The 23,330-nt window shown below is 41.7% G+C and overlaps 1 protein-coding gene across 1 annotated transcript in view; it reads left to right on the top strand.

Annotated features, from left to right (window-relative positions):
- The first annotated feature begins 232 nt into the window (after nt 1-232).
- LOC140713579 (uncharacterized) overlaps nt 233-23,330 on the top strand; it is a 154,922-nt gene continuing 131,824 nt past the window's right edge. The window contains exons 1-2 of the mRNA XM_073024262.1: nt 233-282; nt 13,479-13,559. Of these exons, the coding sequence (XP_072880363.1) occupies nt 13,518-13,559 (42 nt within the window). The 5' untranslated portion in view covers nt 233-282; nt 13,479-13,517. The remainder of the gene's footprint in view (nt 283-13,478; nt 13,560-23,330) is intronic.

The raw sequence follows: 23,330 nt of genomic DNA on the forward strand, positions 1-23,330 counted from the left end.
AACCCTGCACTGGCGCTCAAGGCACCTACCATCTCGCTCAGCTCTGGTGAGGATTCCACGCACTGGTGCTCGTTGGCACCTGCAGTAGAAATCATGAATTGGCGCAGACCTCCCCTATTCCTCTCTCTCTCTCTCTCATCTGTCATCGAGATCTGTCCGGTGTCTGTAACAGGATCCCTTGGTTTAGGAGAGCGGTGGCGTCACAGTTACCAAGGTGCTCAAAGCCACTGAAGTCGGCGAGGGGACCCGGGTCAAATTCTGGATCTCCAGTACACCGCCCAGGTAAGACTACAACGCTGCAACAAATGCAAGTTTGCTAATAATTTTATATTAAATATATCAGGAAGAAGAGCAGACGCAACTCCTCCCATTGTTTCGCCAAAGAAAAAGGCCCAGGTAAAACCCCAGGCTACTGGGGTTATATAGTATGAAGTGGAAAATGACGCGTGGATTCAAACCTTTCTCGGAGCGATGCACGGATATTTGCAAGTGCAGTTGTTGGACCGTGGAACTGCATTGTTGCAGCAATTTGGGGAGGGGGTTATTTGCATTATGTGGTAAATGTAGTATAAATTGCAAAATCTGGGAAATGGCTGGCGAACAATCGAGCGACTGTACAAGAAAAAAAGGGAAAACGTCTTTCCTGTGACTTCTTTCGCCTCAAGGAATTAATTTTATAATTTATTTGCATTTAAGTTGTTTTTCTAATATTTGTCAAAAATGCAACGTTGAACTGAATTTTTTAAAAAAATAGCATTCTACTCCTAGAACCCTAATAGTATTTTCTCATCGTCTTGCCAAAACAACTTCCTACATGCGAGGATTCCCGCTGTACGCACCATAGGGGTATAAAATCGTGTTTTACATTTAAACTTTTTTTAAAACAAAAAAGGAACAGATTATTGCATTTTCTTGTAAGCTGAAGAATAATTATACTTATTAAATTGTTGTTCAGCTCACTGTCAGAACTGTTCAGTGATATGGAATTGTTTAATATATGTGTTCAAAAGATATATAGAGTCCCGAACACTACAGCCGAAATATTGATCTGCCTTTGTCCTATGGACCTGCGTCTGAACTATATCCCTCCCATCCATACATCTATCCAATGTTGTAGTCGAACCCTAATCCACCACTTCCGCTGGCAGCTGGTTCCACATGCTCACCACCCCATCATGTTCCTCTTAAACATTTCACCTTTCACCCTTAACCCATGACCTCTAGTTCTTGACTCACCCGACCTCAGTGGAAATAGCCTGCTTGAACTTACCCTATATGTGCCCCTAGTAATTTTGTATACCTTTATCGAATGCCCCTTCATTCTTCAATGTACTAGCAAACAAAGTCCTTACCTATTCAATCTTTCTCTATAACTTAGGTCCTCAAGTCCCAGCAGTATCCTTGTAAATTTTCTCTGCACTCTTTCAATCTTATTTACATCTTATCTCTAGGTAGATGACCAAAACTGGATACAATACTCCAAATTAAGCCTCACCAATGTCTTACAGAATTTCAACATTACATCCCAGCTCCTGTGCTCAATACTCATCTGCCATTTTCAGCCCATTTTTCCGACTGGTCCTGATCCTACCGCAAGCTTTGACAGCCTTCCTTGTTGTCTTCTACCAGTTCTGGTGTCATTTGCAAATTTGTTGATCCAGTTTACTACATTATTGTCCAGATCATTGATATAGATGACAAACAACAATGGACCCAGCACCGATCCCTGTGGCAAACCACTTGTCACAGGCCTCCAGTCAGAGAGGCAGCCATCTGCTACTACTCTGACTGTTTATTCATTTCCATAGATGCTGCCTGACCTGCTGAGTTCCTCTAGTAGTTTGTGTGCTTTGCTTTGGATTTCAAGCATCTGCAGTCTCTCTCAAGTTTACGATTTGCTGTCCCAGTTCGTGCTTGCCAGGCCTTACTGACACCATATCAACCGGCTTTTCTCCAGTTTAGAATCTCAACCCATGGACTGGATTGAGATTCTACCTACTACCTCCCTGCACGTCCTGTGATCAAATGATCTGGAGTTCATCTCCTTAACACAGTCTGTAAGAAGCTGCAGCTGGATGTGCTTATTGCAGGTATAGTTGTCAGGGATACTGGAGGTCTTCCCACAGCCCCTGAGAGGAGCATTCCACTATCCTGCATGGCATCCACACTGATCTAACTGTGCAAAGAAAAATTAAATGAAAAAAATCTACCTATAGTCTCTGCTTCTTCTTACTGAAGCCTCATGAGCCAAAGCCTGAACTTCCAATTCTAACACTGGCCCTCTCACACAATGGCCCTTCCTATAACGTCTGTTCTATTTATACCTAACTTTTTATGTATGTTGTAAACTCAGTGACATTGTTAAAATATTTCACTAATGTATTATTATTTTTCACATGAAAGCACAGGTAGCAAAGCATTTGTAATCTATTTCCCAAGTTATAGAGTCACAGAGGAACACATGCCTTTGAACCAACTTGTCCACACTGATCAAGCTGCCCATCTAGTCTAATCCCATTTGTTCGTGTTCCACTCCTAACCCTCAAAACCTTTGCTGTCTGTGTACCTGTCCAAATATCTTTTAAATATTGTTATTGGACCTGCCTCAGCCACTTCCTCTAGCAGCTCATTCTATCTGCGTGAAGATGTTGCCCCCTCAGGTCCTTTGTTAGCAGCTCTTTGACTTTTAATGTCTCAACCATTCTATGATTACATGATTCTATAAAGAACATGCAAACCATAGAGTCATTGAGTTATTCATTAGAGAAACCAAGTCCTTCAGGCCAACTCGTCCATGCCAAATCAAGGTAGACCCAGGTACCTGCATTTAAAACATATCCCTCTACATCTTTCCTACTCTGTGTATGCGTCCAAATGTTGTAATTGTACTTGCCTCTTCCACTTCTTCTGACAGCTCATTTTATTATACATACCATATTATGCAAGAAAAAAAATTGAGGCTTTTTTTTTTATCCAGAGTGCCTCTCTTATTTGTTCTATAAGATAGAGGAATTAGTTGGTGTTTGAAACGATCATGATGGATCTTTATTATTGAAAATATATATATGCATACCCATAGTGCCTTCCCTTCAAAGACAGGCGTTCCTTGATTTACAAAACCGATGAAATTCTGAAAAACATTTTGTTAAATGAGATTATATAAATTGAAAAAGTTGTGTATTGAGTATAGAAGAATGAGAGGGGATCTCATAGAAACATTTCGAATGTTGAAAGGGTTGGACAGAATAGATGTGGAAAGGCTGTTTCCCTTGGTGGGTGAGTCCAGGACAAGAGGTCACAGTCTTAGAATTAGAGGGTACCCATTTAAAACAGAGATGAAGAGAATTTTATTTTAGCCAGAGGGTTGTGGATTTATGGAATTCGTTGCCACATACAGCTGTGGAGGCCCAATCATTGAAGGTTTTTAAGGAGGAGATTGACAGGTATCTGATTAGTCAGGGTATCAAGGGGTATGGGAAAAAAGCCGGAAATTGGAACTAGACGGGAGAATAGTTTAGCTCATGGTGGAATGGCGGAGCAGACTCGATGGGCCGAATGGCCTACTTCTGCTCCTTTGTCTTGTGATCTTGTGTAAAATGCAATATAAGTAGTTCAGTACGATGTACTCCAGTGCAGTGAATACAAAGTGTAGCTGTAAATGAAAGGTGCATACACTCAATAGTCGAGAACTTAATAGCAAAGATTCATAAGTAGAATGTTTTTCTTACATCCTCAGTTTTCTTAAGCCTGAAACTTTGAGTTTGTGTTCCTTGGATCTTGTACCATTTGTGTTTGGGAACAGCTCCCTCTGTTTACCCTGTCTAAAGCAGCCAATATCTTGTACACCTCCAATACATCTCTCTTCAACTTTCTTTATTCCACAGATTCACAGAAAACAACTTGCACCATCCCAAGGTTCTTGGTCATCTGATGTTGGTTCCCTTTCCACCTTCCGGAGTGGGACTGTTCCTCAAACATGTACTCCTGAAGTTCTGGCATTCCATGAGCTTACCAACATTTGGTTCTGCCCAGGTTCCTTGTCATTCCAATGAAATTAAATGTTTCAATTTAGATTTTCGTTGCCACCATCAAACACTACTGCCTGAAGACCTGATGATTACTGTGACTGTAAGTCTTCCTCCTCTGGCGTGTGATTCATTTGGCTCATCGTTTCCTCAGAACCTAATTCAATTGTCAGAAATATACATATCAAGAAAATTCTCTTGAACACATTTTAAAAGGCTGTCCTCTTCCAATGGAAGCAAATTTCAGTTACCGGAAGTTTATACCTCTAGAACATTTCCTAATGGATTTGCTCCTCCTCTCTCTTTCTCTGTCTCTCTCACTTTCACTGCATTTTCTTTCTCACACTTTCTCTCTTTTTCTTTTTTTCCGATTCTCTCTGACTTCTTTTCTCTCTGTCTCACTTCCTCTCATTATTTAGTGGTCTACAGAATCCCCTCTGTTCCTCTGTTGTACAGTTACCTCCTCTTTGTGTCTTGACTCTAATCAGATGGATTCAATACCTGTCCTCAAGATCATCTTGAACATATACTTCCTAATCAATACCACTGCTGCACCTTCCTCTGTTTCTCCTTTCCCTTTTTCAAATACCTTGTATCTACAAGAATTGAGTGTCCTTTTCTGGCCTTTAGGGAATATTTTGGTTTTTGCCATCACATCATAATCGTACTTGAGTATTTGCAGTTTTTGCTTACCGACCTTCCATGCATTAACATGTTCTGAACAAGTTTACTGTTAAACTAAACAGAAATGCAAATGCTGGAAATCTAATATAAAATATAAAAAATGTTGGAAGCACTCAAGAGATGAATTCTTGATCATTTGATCTACCTCGTCATCACTTTACTGTATTTATCTACCTGCACTGCAATTTCTGGTCAACTGTAACTCTACATTCAGCATTCTGTTACTGTTTACCCTTTTGTACTACCTCAATGCACTTGTGTTTGGAATGATCCCTGGAGAGCATACTTACAACAATAATACACCAATTGCATTTCAGGTAGCATCCATGGAAAGAGAGAGGTAACAAAGGAACTCAGCTTGAAATGTTAACCCCCCTTCTCTTTCCTTAGATGAGTCTTTCTGCATTTTCTGTTCATATTCCTGCTTTTCTATTCTTTGCAGTCTCTATCTTGGTCTGCTATAACGTAGTATATTACTAGTGAAATTTTTATTCACTATTCTTGCCAAGGACAGGATTAGATAATGAAACTCTTAGGGAGGATACTGACTTTTTCTCCTTTACCATGTATCAAAAAAAGTCACAGAATTTATCATGTTATACACCAAGTCTACCGTTTCTCATTTCAAAAGATGAAATTGAGTAAATCAACAAGCCTAGCAAATATACAGACAGGGAACAGATTCAATGAGACATAAAAACAGGAGATATTGGAGATGCTTGCAGGTCAGGCAGCATCTGTGGGGGGAGAAACAATTATGTTTCAGCCCTTCCCACCACTGACAACATCTACAGGAGTTATTGATTCAAGAGGTAGCATTTATTGTTAAGGACCCCCGCCCTCTTCGCCCTGCTACTGTCAGGTGGGAGGTACAGAAGCCCGAAGTCCCACACCACCAGGTTCAGGAACAAATACTTCCCTGCAAATGTCAAGTTCTTGAACCAACCCTACCTCAGCAATGGAACAGTACAGACCACCTCTTACACGACCATGGAATTGTCATTGATTGCGTCTTTTTTTGGCACTATCGTCTTGCACAGCTTTTTAATCCTCTGCCTGGTGTAATTTATATAGTCTATAATTTATGTTATGTGTGTCATCTGTGCCTGCGTATCCAAGATGCTACTGTGGGCAAGTTTTTCATTGTACCTGTACCTCACTGTAAATTCGACTTGACTGATCCTGTTGCAGGGTTTTGACCCAGCCATCAATAATTCCTTTACCTCCACAGATGCTGCTTGACCTGCAGCGTTCCTCCAGCAGATTGTGTGTCACTAATGTTTCAGTTCATTGGCCTTTCATTCAGAAGGTATGACGTTCCGGCATTTCTGATGTGCCAAAAAGCTGTATTGCACTTTTTTTGACTTTCTGCATGACTTAATTTAAATATATAGTTCAGGGGGAAAAATCTCCCTTTGAATTTTTATGGAAGCCTGCTTTGTGAAAGTATAACATCTCTTAATGGAAAATGAAGGAACAGAACATGATGGCTCTGTTACACCTTTATAAATACTAATCTATTCATTTGGCTCATTTCAATGAACAATTAACACCTCATTATTCAGTGTCTGCGAGAGTATTGCAGTGTTAATTGTCATACTCCAGTGTTTATGTTGCGGAAATTGCTTTAAATTGAAGTGGTTTTGCATTGTGCTCATGTTGTGGAATTAGAGGACCGATTATAGTTCTTGCATTCACACAGAATCAGGTTTTAAAATCCCTTGCTGTGGATAAATGGGATTGAGATTTATCTGTGGGAGGGGCCGAGCCAGTGTTAGGCACATGGGAGCACTCCTCAATTCTCCACTAAAGTAGAGGAACACTTCATATTCTACTGGGTAGTCTACAGGCCATCAGCATGAACATTAAATTCTCCAACTGCTGGTAAACTGCATCGCCTCTGTCATTTATCTCGCACCTCTTGAACAATTTAGCCCCACATCGGCATGTCTATTTACCCTACTCTATCCTTTCCATTTGCAAAACTCCCACATACTCCTCCCTACTGCTCTCATCTGCCTTTCCCTCTTCCCTGCCTGTCTGGTTCCAGGCTCCACCTTTCTCTCCTGTGAGATGCCACCATCTTCAGAACCCTGCCACTCACACCTATCACTCTGAGTTTGTGGCACAGTTCCCACTCTCCCCTTCCCATCTGCCTTTCACCCCTCTTCAACTGGATCCATCAATACCTTGCCAAATTTTCCTCCTTCCTCCTTTTTTATACTGGCTATCTCGCCTCTGTCTTCCAGTCCAGATGAAGGGTCTGAACCCAAGACATTGACTGCCCGTTTCCCCCCACAGATTCTGCCTGACTGGCTGAGTTCTTTCAGCTTCTTGTGTGAACTGATATGTTTTACAGCAGCAGTACAAGACATAAAAGTTACTATAAAGTCACGTAAATAAATAAATATTGCAAAAGGCAAATAATAAGATATTGTTCAAGGGTTCATGAACTGTTCAGAAATCTGATGGCAGAGGGGAAGGAGCTGATTCTAAAACACTGAGTGTGGTTCTACAAAGTCTTGTACCTCCTCCCCGGTGGTAATAACGAGAAGAGGGCACGTCCTGTCTGGTGAATGATTGGGTCCGCCATTTTGAGGCGTCGCATCTAGAACATGTTCTTGATCAGTGGTAATGCTCTTCACCGCGCATCTGTAGAATTTTGCAAGAGTGTCTGCTGACATTAAATCTTCTGAAACTCCTAGTGAATTACAGCCCCTGGCATTCCTTCTTCATGAATGCATCAGTACTTTGGGCATAGGATAGATACTCTGAGATATTGATGCCTAGGAACTTGAGGCTGCTCACTCTTTCTTCTGCTGACTCCTCAGTGAGGACTAGTGTGTGTTCCCCCGACTTCCCCTTTTCTGAAGTCCGCAAATCAGTTCCTGGGTCTTGCTGATGTTGAGTTGCTCTAGAATTCGGCATCTGCAGTCTCTTGTGTCTCCAGGAAACTCCTTTCTTGTGTGTCACCACTCTCATTACTCTTCATTGTTCAGTTGAGCGTTAGTCGATGCTGTACATTGGGAGCACACTCAAGATCTGGGATCAGCCATAATGGAATGGCGGAACAGACTCGATGGGCTGAATAGCTTGATTCTGCTCCGATGTCTTATGGTCTTGGGGACCTGTGTAAGTGGTAAAAGGTGTAGATCAGCTCACAGATTAAACCCCCCCACCCCACCTGCCCTGTCTGTAGAAGATCTTACAGTTCCCACATCGGCCTCACTAGTCACTTCAGGATGCACAAAACCAGAATGGAAGCAGGTCATCCTGGATTTTGAGGGACAGCCCAATAACTTCTGGAATTCTCTCCTAAATTACTTTGCCATCCCTTTAAGACTTACATTAGAAATGAACTCTTTGTGTAAGCTTTAGATCATTTGTCTTACAGGGATTTTAATCAAGTTTTTGTTACAGAACTATCAAGTTATTGCCAATCAGGCTGTTTCTCTGCACATGCTACTGGACCTGTTGAGTGTTTCCAGCATTTCCTGCTTTCTATTTGGATTTCCAACATTTGCAGTTTTGAGGCCAAAGAGACTGTTGATACTGGTACCTGGAGCAATAAACAAAAGGAGCTTGGTAGTGTAGTGGTCAGCACAACGCTTTACAGTATCAGTAACCCAGGTTCAATTCCTACTGGTGCCTGTAAGGAGGTTGTACATTCTCCCCATAACCATGTGGGTTTCCTCGTGGTGCTCCAGTTTCCTCCCACAGTCCAAACACGTATCAGTTGGTAGGTAAAATGGTCATTGTAAGTTGTGCTGTGATTAGGCTAGGGTTACATGGGGTGTTGTTGGGCAGCACAGCTCGAAAGTCTGAATGGGCCTGTTCCACGCTGTATCACAATAACTGAGAAATAACTGAACTCAGCAGGTCAGACTGCATCTGTGGAGGGAATTAGAGAGTCAATATTTTGGGTGAGATCTTTCATCTGAAGTGAAAGAGTTAAGTGGATATAGCTGGTATAAGGGAGTGCAAGAGCCGGCAAGCAATTGTGGATGCACATGAGATGGGGGTGGAGTTGATAGGCAGATGGAGGAGGAATGTGTGAAACTAGTGACAGAAGCCAAGAGGTGAAATGTGAAGGCATCAGAAAGCTGCAGGTGCGGGAATCTGATCGGAGATGAAGGTGGAGTATAGAATCAAATGAGGGCAATGGTGTGGGTAGATGGGAACAGTCGGGGAAGGGCACCCAGTGGGTGATGGGCTGATGCAGTGGAAAAAACATAGGAAAATGGAGGGCTGGGGGGTGGTGTGAGATGAACTGAGTAAATCAAGAGGAGAGAACAAAGGAACAGAGGGTGAGCAGGCATTTTAGTGGTTTTCAGTTGCTTTCAAATTATGTTTTATAATACCACATGAAAGATGTCTATGATTGCAACTAGTAATTGTGCACATTTCTCAATACCTGACTTGGATTGAGTGTGGATATGGTGGAATCATGATAAGGTATTGAGGTTGTAGTCATGAGATCTATCATGGGGTCACGACTTCAGATCTCAACAAGACAACTGGGGATATTAAATTCAGTTAACTAAACTGTGCTTGAAAACCTAGTGAATGTGAAACAACTAATTTATTACAAAAACTTAAAGTGCTGGTAATATTTGTCAGGTTAGGCGGTATCCTATATCAGATTAAACAGGGTTCATGCTTCAGTTCAATGAGTCTTCTGTTCTCTCTCCACAGATGCTAACTGACTTATTGAGTATTTCCATTCAGATTTCTGACATCTGCAGCTTACTAGTTTTTATTTTTTGTAAAAACTTGTACAGTTTGGTACACTTTTTTTGTGAAGTAAGTCTAAAAACCAAGAACACTGCAGATCCAGGCACTGGAAATCTGCTTGTTGGGTGTGGAGAGGATGTTTTCATTTGAAGGAAAGTCCATTAGAAAGACAGGAATCTAAAGGTTGAGCACGATCTGTGTATATTTCAATGCAATAAGTATTGTAGGAAAGGCAGATGAGCTCAGAGCATGGATCAGCAAATGGAATTAAGATATTGTAGCCATGAGAAAGATTTGGTTGCTGAAGGGGCAGGACTGGCAGCTCAATATTCCAGGGTTCTGTTGTTTTAGATGCAACAGAGCGGGAGGGATTAAAGGAGGAGGGGTGGCACTACTGGTGAGGGAAAATATCATGGCAATGCTCAGTCAGGACAGATTGGAGAACTCGCCTAGTGAGGCGTAATGGGTGGAAGTGAGGAATAAGAAAGGTATGAACACGTTAATAGGGTTACATTACAGATCACCCAATAGTCCACAGGATTTAGAGGAACAAATTTGCAGAGAGATCGCAGACTGTTGCAAGAAACATAAGGTTGTTATAATAAGTGATTTTAACTTTCCACACATTGACTAGGACTGCCATACTGTAAAAGGACTAAATGGGATAGAGCTTGTCAAATGTGATCCAGATGCTGGGAGAGTCCAGTACCAGAGGGCATGGTTTGAGAATAAGGGGTAGGTCATTTAGGACAGAGTTAAGGAAAAACTTCTTCTCCCAGAGAGTTGTGGGGGTCTGGAATGCACTGCCTCGGAAGGTAGTGGTGGCCAATTCTTTGGATGCTTTCAAGAAGGAGCTAGATAGGTATCTTATGGATAGGGGAATCAAGGGATATGGGGACAAGGCAGGAACCGGGTATTGATAGTAATTGATCAGCCATGATCTCAAAATGGTGGTGCAGGCTCGAAGGGCCGAATGGTCTACTTCTGCACCTATTGTCTATTGTCTATTAATCAGTACATAGAAGTCCAACAAGAGATGGTGTGATACTTGATCTGCTATTAGGGAATGAGACACAGCAGGTGACAGAAGTTTGTGTAGGCAAACACTTTGCATCCAGTGATCACAAAGCCATTAGTTTCAAAGTAAATACGGAGAAAGATAGGCCTGGTTTACTGGTTGAGATTCGAATTGGAGAAAGGCCAATTTTGATGTTATCAGAAAGGATCTGGCAAGTGTGGATTGGGACAGGCTGTTTTCTGTCAAAGGTGTACTTGGTAAGTGGGAGGCCTTCGAAAGTAAAATTTTGAAGGTACTAATTTTGTACGTGCCTTTCAGAATAAAAGGTAAAGATAATACGTTAAGGGAACCTTGGTTTTCAAGAGATATTGAGGTCCCATTTATGAAGAAAGTGTGTATAGCAGGTATAGGCAGATAGGAATAAATGAGATGCTTATGGAGTACAAGAAATGCAAGAGAACACTTAAGAAAGAAATCAGGAAGCATGAGGTTGCCCTAGCAGATAAGGTGAAGGAGAATCTTAAGAGATTCTACAGTTAAGATAAAAAGGACAGCATGGGACAAAATTGGCCCTCTGGAAGATCAGAATGGTAATCCATGCGTGGAGCCAAAAGAGATGGAGGAGATGTTAAATGGGATTTTTCAACTGTATTTACTTAGGAGGATTGGCACAGTGTCTACAGAAATGAGACTAAACAGCATTGACTTCATGGACCCTATATAGATTACAGAGGAGGAGGTATTTGCTGAGTTGAGAGGCAAATTAGGGTGGATAAATCCCCAGGGCATTACAAGATTTTTCTCGGACCCTATAGGAGGCAAGTGTAAAAATTGCAGGGGCCCTAGTAGAGATATTTAAATCACCCTTAGCAACACGTGAGGTACTGGAAGATTGGAGGATATCTAATGCTGTTCCTCTGTTTAAGAAAAATGGGGCTGCATAGTAGCATTAGCACAACATGTTACTGCATAAGCGACCCAAGTTTAATTCGCACTGCTGCCTGAAAAGTTGATGAAGGCAAGGCAGTGGATTTTGTGTAAGTGGACTTTAGCAAGGCCTCTGACAAGGTCCTGCATGGGAGGCTGGTCTAGAAGGTTCAATCCCTTGGCATTCAAGATGAGACAGCAATTTGGATTTAGACTGGAGGCCTGTGACTGGTGGAGTGCCTCTGGGATCTGTGCGGGGTCCATTGTTTGTCATCCATATCAATAATCTGGATAATAATGTGGTAAACTGGATCAGCAAATTTGCAGATGACACCAAGATTGGGGGGTGTAATGGGCAGCGAGGAAGACAATCAGAGCTTGCAGCGGGATCTGGACCAGCTGGAAAAATGGTCCGAAAAATGGCAGATGGAATTTAATGCAGGCAAGTGTGAGGTGTTGCACTTTGGGAGGACCAACCAGGGTAGATCTTACACAATGAACGGTTGAGCACTGAGGAATGTGATAGAACAAAGGGATCTGGGAATACAGGTTTGTAATTTGTTGAAAATGGCGTCACAAGTAGATAGGGTTGATAGGGCCTTCATAAATCAAAAATATTGAGTACAGGAAATTAGATGTTATGTTGAAGTTGTGTAAGATATTGGTGAGGCCTAATTTGGAGTATTGTGTGCAGTTTTGGTCACCTACTTCCAGGAAAGATGTAAGTAAGGTTAAAAGAGTACAGAGAAAACTTACAAGAATGTTGCTGGGACTGGAGGACGGGTTATAAGGAAAAATTGAATAGGTTAGGACTTTATTCCTTGGAACATATAAGTTTGAGGGGAGATTCGATAGAGGTATACAAAATTATGAGGGGTATAGATAGATGCAAGCAGGATTTTTCCACTGAGGTCATCAGAGTGGAAGGTGAAAAGCTTAAGGAGAACATGAGGGGAAACCTCTTCACTCAGGGGATCAGGAATGTGTGGAATGAGCTGCCAGTGCAAGTGGTGCGTGCGAGCTCGATTTCAGCGTTTAAGATAAGATTGGAAAGGCACATGAATGGTAGGGGTAGGGAAGGTTATGGTCACGGTGTAGGTTAGTGGAGTTGACTGTTTAACTAGTTGAGCATGAGCTTGTTTCTGTGCTGTAGTTTTCTATGATTCCATGACTCTGGAAGGATAGTCTAGGATCTGAAGGCACAGCCTCAGAATAAAGGACTATCCCTTTAAAACTGAATTGAGGATTTTCTTCAGCCAGTGGATCGTGGAGGCCAAGTCACTGAGTGTATTTCAGGTAGGGATTGTTAGGTTCTTAATTGGTAAGGAGATTAAAGCTAACAGGGAGAAGGAGGGAAAATGGGGGTGAAAAACAAGTCAGCCATGATTGAATCGTGGAGCAGACTCAATCGGTCCAGTGGCCTAATTCTGTTTATCTGTCATGTGGTCTCATTTTCTTATCTGAAACAAAATCTGGAAGTGCTGGAAGATTGTTGTAGGTCAGACAGAGTCTATGGAAAGAAGAAAAAGCTAACGTTTGAAGTCAAAAGCTCTTTGTTCAGTGTGGTGAACTACATATACCTGTCTGGACTGCTCCTGTGGCTCCTCCCACAGACCCCTGTATAAAGGCGATTGAGGCCTGATGCCCGGCCTCATTCTCCAGGATGTAGTGTTGTTCATTCTTCCAGTCAATAAAAGCCGATATCTCGCTTCTTACGTCTCAGAGTGAGTTATTGATGGTGCATCATTCAGTTTATACCTGAAATGTTAACTGTTTCATTTTCCACAGGGAGGGAAACTTGCCTTCCTAAACCAGCTTGGACTAGATGTGGCTCCAGACACTTCGTAAAATAGTTATTTTTAACTGCCTTCTTAAATAACCCAATCGATAATTAGTTGAAGGGCAAATTTAAAATAATGTAAATTTGAAATTAAAGCAGAAAATGTGGGGGAAACAGGACAAGTCGAACAGTATTTGAGGCACGAGAAACAGTTAATGGGCCTGATTTAAGAGGAATAATTTAGAGTTAGAATTGGCTGAAAATGGGAATGCAAACCAAATTTATGTAAATATGACTTTATTTCTTTCAGGTTCAATAAGTGCACTGTTTCCAATTCCAAACTAAAGGAATGGACTCCAATTTAAAGATGGAAGCTGAGGACCTTGAGTTGGTAGGTGTTGCAAGTGACTTCATGGGTTGTTAGTTTAATCCTGTGTACTTTACCTGTTAATTACAAAAAGTCATTGTTGACTTTTTTTGTTATTGAAGGTAGATATAATGGACTGACCTTGTATAATGGTAGAGTTGATATTCCCGTGACTCTTGCCTGTGAGAGTAGAATGAAACTGTAGCAAATTCCTCTTGGCGACATTAATAAAAACATAAAAAGTAGGTGCAGGAGTTGACCGTTTGCCCCCTGAGCCTGTCCCTTCATGGCTAGTCTCACCTTTGGTCACAGCTCCTCTTTCAGCCTGATCCCATGACATCTGATCAAAAAATAGGTGTGGTTTTTACAATAATAGATTCTGAAGAAAATTAAATTTATAGTACTGTCAAAATAATGCCATCTACGTTAAGAATAAGAGTGTTTGTGGTTATTGAGGCAATGTTACGGTTGTTCATTCTGTTATACTGGCTTAGTGATAGGTGATTGCTGCATTTGTCAGATGCCATTAATCTATTTATAGTTTTTTAGTATTTGTCTTTTTAATTGTACAATTCTACAACCTATGATGCATTGTGTCTTCTTTGATTGACAACACAATACTACTACACCCTTCTTCTTTCCTTGTCTTCAGAGCATGACAATGTCCTCACATCTCCTTCACTTCCACCTTGTGTTGGATCACTGCACTCTGCATTGCCTCATTTTCCTATAACAGTATTTAAATAAATGCTAGGAGTTTGAATTGTACTTCCCAATAATCCTCACAATTGACATTAAAATCAGCTTCCCATATTTGTTAGCTGCTAGCTTGACTCTTCTACTCCATCCTTGACCTGTCTTCAAATTCCCTCAAACTGCACACTCTTGCTGCTTGTTCAACCAGTTCTGTTCAAAGTTCAAAGTACCTTTCTTATAGAAGTATGCATGTATTATACAACCTTGAAATTTGTCTCCTTACGGGCAGCCAGAAAACAAAGAAACCCAAAAGAACCCATAAAGAAGGCCATCAAACACCCAATGTGCAGAGAGATTTTTAAAAATTGTACAAGCAATAAAAGAAAACAAATAGCATTCATAACAAAATGAGTCCATAGACTCATTAACCCTATGCTTGATGGCCTTGTATCTGCTTAAGCAACACATTGTTCTTAGAATTTTTGTCCTTTTTAAATGTCTGCAAGTCTTCGCCCTACACTCTTTTTGCAATCAGTCTAGCCCTTTGACTTTACAGGAAATCATTGCTACACCAATTCCCTGATCTAGATTGCTTTCAAATTTAATTGCTGGATTGTGGTGACTACAGGCTCAAAGGCTCTTCCTTATGGAATTTCATATCTAAATCTCTCTTGCTCTCTCTCCACCTCTAAGTCACTCCCTAAGACCTACCACGTAAACCAAAATTTCAGTCATCTGCAGTATATCCGGGGCGCCTATACCATGGATGACCAGAACAGAAGCTCTCCTTGAAAATGATGGAAATCATCAAATATTCTCGTTTTAGCCTGCAACAGCTGAGAACCATAACTGCATCTATGATCTGTACAGTCAGTGATGAAGTTTTAATGTGATTAAATTATCTTTTGCTACTTAAGACAGATGTTAATAGATTGGACTGTGGCTGGCACACTGCCCCTTTGAGAGGTGCAGGTGAAAGAGGGATCGATGTGCTGGTCTGATGGTGCATTTAAAGAAAAGAGGTTTTCAAATCCCAGCACCAACCTGTCTTGCTGGCAAACCTACAGTCTCTGGTAAATAAAATTGACGATCTCAGAGCTTTATCAGAGGGATGTTAAGATTGAGCGCGTCCTTTGTTTTACAGAATCTCGGTTAACCCCTTCCATGCCAGCCGCAGTGATTCGAATTGACGGGTTCACAATACATTGTCAAGATAAGTTGGTCGGATCTCTCAAAAACAGAGGTGCAGGTGTACTAAAGTGTTGGTGACGTCGCAATATGGTTCACCAGACCTAGAATACGTTGCAATTAAGTGCTGTCTATTTTATCTGCTGTGGGAGATTTCAGCGATCATTTTGGTAGCGGTGTATATTCTACCCCAGGCTAAAGTCAAGCAGGCTCTAGACGAACTGACCAATGTAATTAACAGGCATGAAACGGATTTGGGATGATGCTGCCGGTGCTTCAAAAAACCCAAATCATCGGTAGATACACTTGAAATTTTGTCATAGAGCATATCTAACACCGAGAATTGGTACAGAGGGATCAGAAATGAGGAGAATGAGAAATTTCAGGTTCCTGGGTATTGATATCTCCGAGGATGCAATATATTGATGCTGCTATAAAGAAAGCAAGACATCAGTTATATTTCGTTGGGAGTTTGAGGAGATTTGGTTTGTCACCTAAAACACTCAAAAATTTCTACAGCGTACCATTCTGACTGGCTGTATCACTGTCTGCTATTGGAGGTGAGGGGCTTCTGCACATGATTGAAATAAGTTGCAGAAAATTGTAAAATTAGTCAGCTCCATCATGGGTACTAGCCTCCATAGTATCCAAAACATCTTCAGGGAGTGGTGCCTTAGGAAGGCTGCATCCATCATTAAGGATCTCCACCACCCAGGATGTGCTCTCTTCCCACTGTTACCGTCGAGAAGGAGGTACAGAAGCTTGAAGGCACTCACTCATGATTCAGGAACAGCTTCTTCCCCTCTGCCATTTGATTTCTAAATGCACATTGAACCCATGAACACTATCTCACTACTTTTTTATTTCTGTGTTTTTTGCACGACTTACTATAACTTAAATATAATATGTGTATAGTAAAGTAAGCATGTGCTGATAATATTAAACCTGATTCTGATTATTTCCTTATTGCCAATGAGAGATTTTTTTTATTGCGCTGGTATTACATAAAATACTGCATGCTGTTACAAAGCTCAGTTATTCTCTTAAAGAATACATCAGTATGTTTCAAAGGTAAGCATTGTTGGAAGCTCAAAATGGTTTGCTCTTGTCAAGATTGATATTTTAATAATTACTCAGTAGACATTTTTGCATAAATGCAGTCCAAAGGCAATAGTTGAAAAAATTGCATTGTGTAGAAATTTTTGAGCAAACTAAAATTTCATCCAAAAATCTGATATTTATATAGTGACAGTTTTGACCTTCTCTTGGAGCCTGATCCACACACCACCAGTCTGATCTTACCTATATCTACACTTGCAGGCTTTTCCATCGAGGTTCATGGATGGAAATATCTTGGGCTGTGTGTGGTCTTTCAAGACAGACTTTGTGGTATGTGCCCCTGCCTTGCAAAAGTCTTCGCCAGGTGCACAGGTTGCAAATCCTCTCACTATGGATAGCAAGAAGGAGGCTTTACAGCCCTTTGTAACTGACCTAGCTCTTTGAATATGCAGCCATCTACCTCATTATAACCTTGCACTGAACATATTCTTCAGCTGTTACACTTTATTCTGTTTCAGTTTGTTCTACCTCATTGCACTGTGGAATGTTCAGATTTGTATGGACAGTACGCAAGACAAGCTTTTCACTGTATCTTGGTATACATGACAGTAATAAACCGATTCCAACTGCAGTTCCAAGCAGCTTGTTGTCTGTAAGCTTGTGTCTTCCTCCAAGCTGCTGGCCAATCCTCTTTAAGGTTTGTTCTCAGAATTAACTATCAATTCCCATGGAAAACACTTATGCAAAATTCAGGGGAAAAAATATAAACCTTTCTCTTTTATCTCTCATTCTCAGTCTGATATGGTCTCTAAATTGAATTTTAATTCCTGTTCCTCTCCACAGATGCTGCCTGACTTATTGAGTGTTTCCAACATTTTGTTTAGTGTCAGATTTTTAGCATCTGAAGATGTGTTTTGATGTTCAAGAGTATTCCAGATTTTAACAGCTGTCTTGTGTAAATTTAATGAAACTCCAATAATCTGTTATTTGACCATGCTGGAAATCTTAATGGTTTGACATATGGCTCACCAGGTGATGTTTGTTGTGTTCCCTTCTGACTCCAGGGGCCCAGGGTTCCCATATGCCCTATAAACTCACCACACTGTCTTCTGCCCTTCCTTTCTACTCAGTGGGGTCCAAGTTCCCATGCACCTTTCCCAACATCAGTGTCCTAGTTCCTGTGCTCCATTTCGAGCTCTGGATCCCCAATTCCTACCTGTTGTTCCACTAAGTGCCACTGTACCTGTGCAGGCTCTCTTGAAACTTACTGTGACTTTGTTTCCCACATTTCCATGAACTATCAGAGCTTTTTTGTTAACTAACAATCCCTTTAAACCTGTAAGATTCACTGGTACACTTATCATTCTACTATGACATCTTAAAAATAATGAAATTGGATGGCATAATAATATGAATAACATCCAGTAGTCTGGAGAATTTAATAGTCTGGCACCACCAAAGTTTCAAGTGTGCTGGATTAATGAAGTTTTGCTTGCTGAAGAATATCTTCATCTCCCCTCTGGACAGTCTTCAAGTGATTTAAAATACTGATGTACTCTCCAGATGGACCCGTGTCTATTCTAGGTCCTAAATACTGCATGGTTCTCCCAATAGGACAATGGTCCTGCCCTTTCCAACATTTTCTAATCAAACACCGTCCTTCTTGGGAGCTTCTTGGCAAGTCATCTTGATAGTTTTACTGTTTTCAGGTTAGATTGTCTGGGTATGCATTAATAGTTTTATAAGGTGCTTTCTGCCCTTGGTTTGCATATGGTGGGGAACCATGGTGAGGTGGAGGTGATTGTAAATGTGAGTGAGTTTACAGCTTGTCCTGCCTATGGGTTTGTAACTTGAGCTCAAGTCCTGGCGCCTCCCTTTCATCGTGCTGGCCACCGAAGGTGGGCTTGGCCAAGGAGAAGAGAGGGGGAGGGGAGCTAAAAAGTTGTGGTAGGCCAAGATCATGGGGCTTGGTGCTCCGATACCAGCACCACATTAACTGGTGAGGAAGAGGGTTAAAGCCATTCTGTGAATGGGGGAGGAAGGGTGGGTGGGGAAGGGGATTGAAGCTATTTTGTCAGGGTGGGGAGTCTGAGGTAGCCTTCAGATGGGCTTTCCCAGCAGGTTTCATTGAGATGGGTTCCTATGCCCCACATCCTTTTGGCAGATGCCTTGAGTCCTATTAACTATATGGGTATTTGTGTATTAACGAAGCTCCTGCTTATCACTGGCTTCAGGATCCAGGGGAAATGGATGAATTCTGGATCTATAGCAGAGCTGTTTTAACCATGTGTATTTAACTCTATGGGGAGGGGGTTTAGTTGAGCCCCAGTATTTGTGAACGCTGTTGTCTAGCTCCAAACAGCAGCAGCTTTAACTTGTTTGACAGTGGAATTGGCCCACGGACATTCCAAGTGAACTTATCTAAGACAACATACTTAGAGTTTCTTAAGGTGGTCCTGCCTTGATTAAATGGCACCAGGCTGCCAATCTAAGCCCTGATAGTGAGCAAAGTGGCCGTTAATTAATAGTCCCTTCCTTTCTGCCTTCTTGTCTACTTGTTTCACTCACAACGTCAGGAGTCTTTTAATCTCTGAATTACTCCCATGCCGTGTGCTAGTCAAGGCAGGAACAGGATGATAGTATAGATGAAAGAGTGGCTGAGGGACTGGTGCAGGGTTTCAGATTTCTGGATCACTGGGATCTCTTTTGGGGAAGGTGTGATCTGTATTAAAAGGACAGGTTAAACCTGAACCCAAGGAGGAATCAATATCCTTGTGGGCAGGTTTGCTAGAGCTGTTGCGGAGGATTTAAAACAAATTGGCAGGGGGATGGAAACTGGAGTGGGGTTGAGGAGGGGTCCGTTAGTATACAGGTAGGTGCCGTGTATAGTGAGATTGTGAGGAGAGACATACAGATGATAGGACAAAATTGTATTCAGTGAGATGAATTGAAGTGTAACATGGGGGAGTGTTGAAAAAAGTGATGAATACGGGACTGAAGGTGTTATATTTGACTGCATGCAGTGTAATGAATAAGGTTGATGATCATGTAGTGGAGTTAGAGATTGGCTGGTGTGAGGTTGTGGGCATCTCTGAAGATATATATTGTATTGAAAGGACTGTCAGGTAGGTGGAGGGGATGGGGTGGCTCTGTTGGTAAAAAATGAAATCAAGTTCTTAGAAAGTAGTGACATGGGATCAGAAAATGTAGGATCTTTCTGGGCAGAGTTAGGAAACTGCAGAGGTAAAAAGACACTGATCAGAATGATGTAGAGGCCTCCAAACAGTAGCCAGGATAGGGGATATAAATTACAATTGGAGATAGAAAAGGCATATAAAAAGGGCAATTTTATGATCGTCATGGAGGATTTCAGTATGTGGGTAGATTGGGGAAAATCAGGTTGGTCCTGGATCCCAAGAGAGGGAATTTGTATAATGCCTATGAGATGGCTTATTAGGGCAGCTTGTGGTTGAGCCCACTAGGGGAAAGACAGTTTTGGATTGGCTGTTGTGTAATAAACCAGATTTGATGAAGGAAATTAAAAGTAAAATAACCCTTAGGAGACAGTGATTATAATATGATAGGACTCACTCCACGGTGTGAGAAGGAAGAGATAAAGTCAGATGTATCAGCATTACAGTGGAGTAAAGGGAATTACAGAGGCATGAGAGACGAGCTTGACAAATTTGATTGGAAGTGGACACTAGCAGGGATGGTGGCAGAACAGCAATGGCTGGAGTTTCCAGGGGCAACGCGGAAGGGCAGAATAAATACATTCCAAAAATGAAGAAGTATTCTAAAGGGAGGATAAGGCAACTGTGGCAGACAAGGGAAGTCAGGCAGCGTAAAATGAAAAGAGAGGGCATATAATATAGCAAAAAATTAGTGGAAAGTTCGAGGATTTGGAAGCTTTTAAAAAGCAACAGAAGGTAACTAAAAATCCATAAGGAGGAAACAGATGAAATATGAAGTTAAGCTAGCTGGTAATATAAAAAAGTATACCAGAAGTTAAATAGTAATAGAGATGTGAGAGTGGATATCAGACCACTGGAGAATAATGCTGGAGAGGTAGTAACAGGGGACAAAGAACTTAATTTTGTATCAGTCTTCACTGTGGAAGACACTTGCAGTATATCAGAAATTCAAGAATGTTAGGGGGCCGAAGTGAGTGGAGTTGCTGTTACTAAGGACAAGGTGCTTGGGACTGAAATGACTGAAGGTGCAGTAGGTAAGTCACTTGAACTACACCCTAGGGTTCTGAAAGAGGTAACTAAAGAGATTGTGGAGGCATTAGTAATGATCTTTCACAAATCAGTACATTCTAGAATGGTTCCAGAGGATTGGAAAATTGCAAATATCACTCCACTCTTTAAGAACGGAGGGAGGCAGAAGAAAGGAAATTGTAGGCTAGTTCACCTGATTTCAGTGTTTGGAATTCATTATTAAGGATGAGGTATTGGGGTACTTGAAGGCACATGATAAAACACACAAAAGTCAGCATAGTTTCCTTAAAAGAAATCTTGCCTGACAAATCTGTTGGAATTCTCTGAGGAAATAACAGGCGGGATAGACAAAGGAGTCAGTGGATATTGTTTATTTGGATTTTCAGAAGGCCTTTGACAAGGTACCACACGTGAGGCTGCTTAACAAGATAAGAGCCCATGGTTTTACAAGAAAGGTACTTGCATGGATAGAAGATTAGCTGATTGGGAGGAAGGGTACAGTGGGAGTAAAGGAGGCCTTGTCTGGTTGGTTGCCGGTGACTATTGCTTTTTTGTAGGCATTGGTATTGGGACTGCTTCTTTTCAAATTATATGTCAGTGATTTGGATGATGGAATTGATGGTTTTGTGGCCGAGCTTGCAGACAATATGAAGATAAATAGAGGGGCAGGTAATGTTGAGGAAGCAGGGTGTCTGCAGAATGACTTAGAAACATTGGGGGAATAGGCAAAGAAGTGGCAGACAGAATATCGTGTAAGAAAGTGCATGGTCATGCATTTTGGCAGAAGGAACAAAGGTGTGGACTGTTTTCTAAATAGGGAGAAGATTCAAAAATCAGAGTGGAAAAGGGACCTGGGAGTCCTCTTGTGGGATTCCCTAAAGGTTAACTTGCAGGTTGAGTCGGTGGTAAGGAAGGCAAATGCAATGTTAGCCTTCATTTCAAGAGGACTAAAATACAAATGGAAGGACATAATGCTGAGGCTTTATAAAGCATTGCTCAGAATATTGTGGGCAGTTTTGGGCCCCTTATCTAAGAAAAGATGTGCTGGCATTGGGGAGGGTCTAGAAAAGCTTCGTGAGAATGATCCTAGGGATGAAAGGATTAAGACATGAGGATCGTTTGATAGTTCTGGGCCTGTACCTGCTGGAGTTCAGAAGAGTGAGGGGTTTTCATTGAAGTGGATGTGGAGGAATAGAGGGGCGTCCATTTAGAACAGAGACGAGGAATTTATTTAGCCAGAGGGAGGTGAATCTGTAGAATTCATTGCCTTGGACAGCTCGGGGAAGCCAAGTCAATGAGAATATTTAAAGCAGAGGTTGATAGCTTCTTGATTAGTCAGAATATTAAAGGTTATAGAGATGGCAGGAGAATGGAGTTGAGAGGAATCGGCAATGATGGATAAATCATAAATCAGCCATGATGTAACAGTGCAGCAGACACGATGGGCTGAATAGCCTAACTCTGATCCTATATCTTATGGTCTTATGGTGCTTTGGACCAATAAGGTTTTTCTACTTTGAGGAAGCTGCACTGAGCTGTGCTGTTTGGGGTGTGCGAAGCTGCTTGTAGGTGCCAGGATGTGCCTTCTAGAAGATTCTCTGATCATCTTGGCCCCAGCTGCTCCTCGGGTTCCATTCTCCCTGCTGATTTGACCCTTCCTCTGGGTATGGAGCCTACTCTGGCTCAAGGGTCATTGACTAGTAGATAAAGTGTTGATGAAGGAATATGGGATGCTTGACATCATTAGCTGGAACAGTGAATGTAAGAACGGGGAGGTCTTGTTTGTGCCATGGGTAGAGTATTTTGTGTCTGGTGTCGCCTGTCTCACTGTAGGAAGGTCGTGATTGCTCTGGAAGGGTGCAGAGGAGATTCACCAGGATGTTGTCTGGGATGGGGAGTTTTGTGTGTGAGGAAAGACTGGGTAGACTGGGCTTGCTTTTTTTTTGGAACAGAGGAGGGAGGGGGACTTCATATACAAACTATGAGTGTGGCACTTTTCCCCACTGTAGAGGTATCAGAGAGCTTTGATTTAAGTTGAAACTCAAGGTGCTGTGACACCACCCAGGGCCCCATCATTCACTGTGAATATCCTTCCCTGGTTTGACATTACAAAATGTAACACCTTCGCTGGTGGTCTTAAGAAGCTGGTACATTTATGAATCACCAAAGTATAGGAAGCTGCAGTCCAAATGCTGAGAAAGGAAATTATGAGAGATGGGTATTTGATGTTTGGCAGTAACATGATAGATTGACAGGTGTGTTTCTGTGCTGTAATGGATCAGTCTAGGGTTCACTGGCTTTGTGTAACGATCATGCAATGAGGAAGAAGGAAGTTTAACCTCATGAGCTTACCAAACAGTGTAGGGAAGATGAACAGTGAAAAAGAAATACTTTTAGAATATTAATGTCCTTGTGTTCATTCTGAGCATTCATACGACGTTTTGATTACTGATGTTGCTGCACTGCTGTTGGCTCATTATGGAGCGGCCTCATGGCCAGCTCAGTGTGAAACTGCCGGGACTCATTAAGTATGGGTCTTTTGAAAGCTGGTTCCTGGGAACTTGTTTATGCAAAGCTGCTGCTTCTATGGAGCTAGCAGTTCTGGTGCACACCATGAAACCAAGAGATG

The sequence above is a fragment of the Hemitrygon akajei genome, chromosome 1 (assembly GCF_048418815.1).
Source record: "Hemitrygon akajei chromosome 1, sHemAka1.3, whole genome shotgun sequence".
NCBI classification, from domain to species: domain Eukaryota; kingdom Metazoa; phylum Chordata; class Chondrichthyes; order Myliobatiformes; family Dasyatidae; genus Hemitrygon; species Hemitrygon akajei.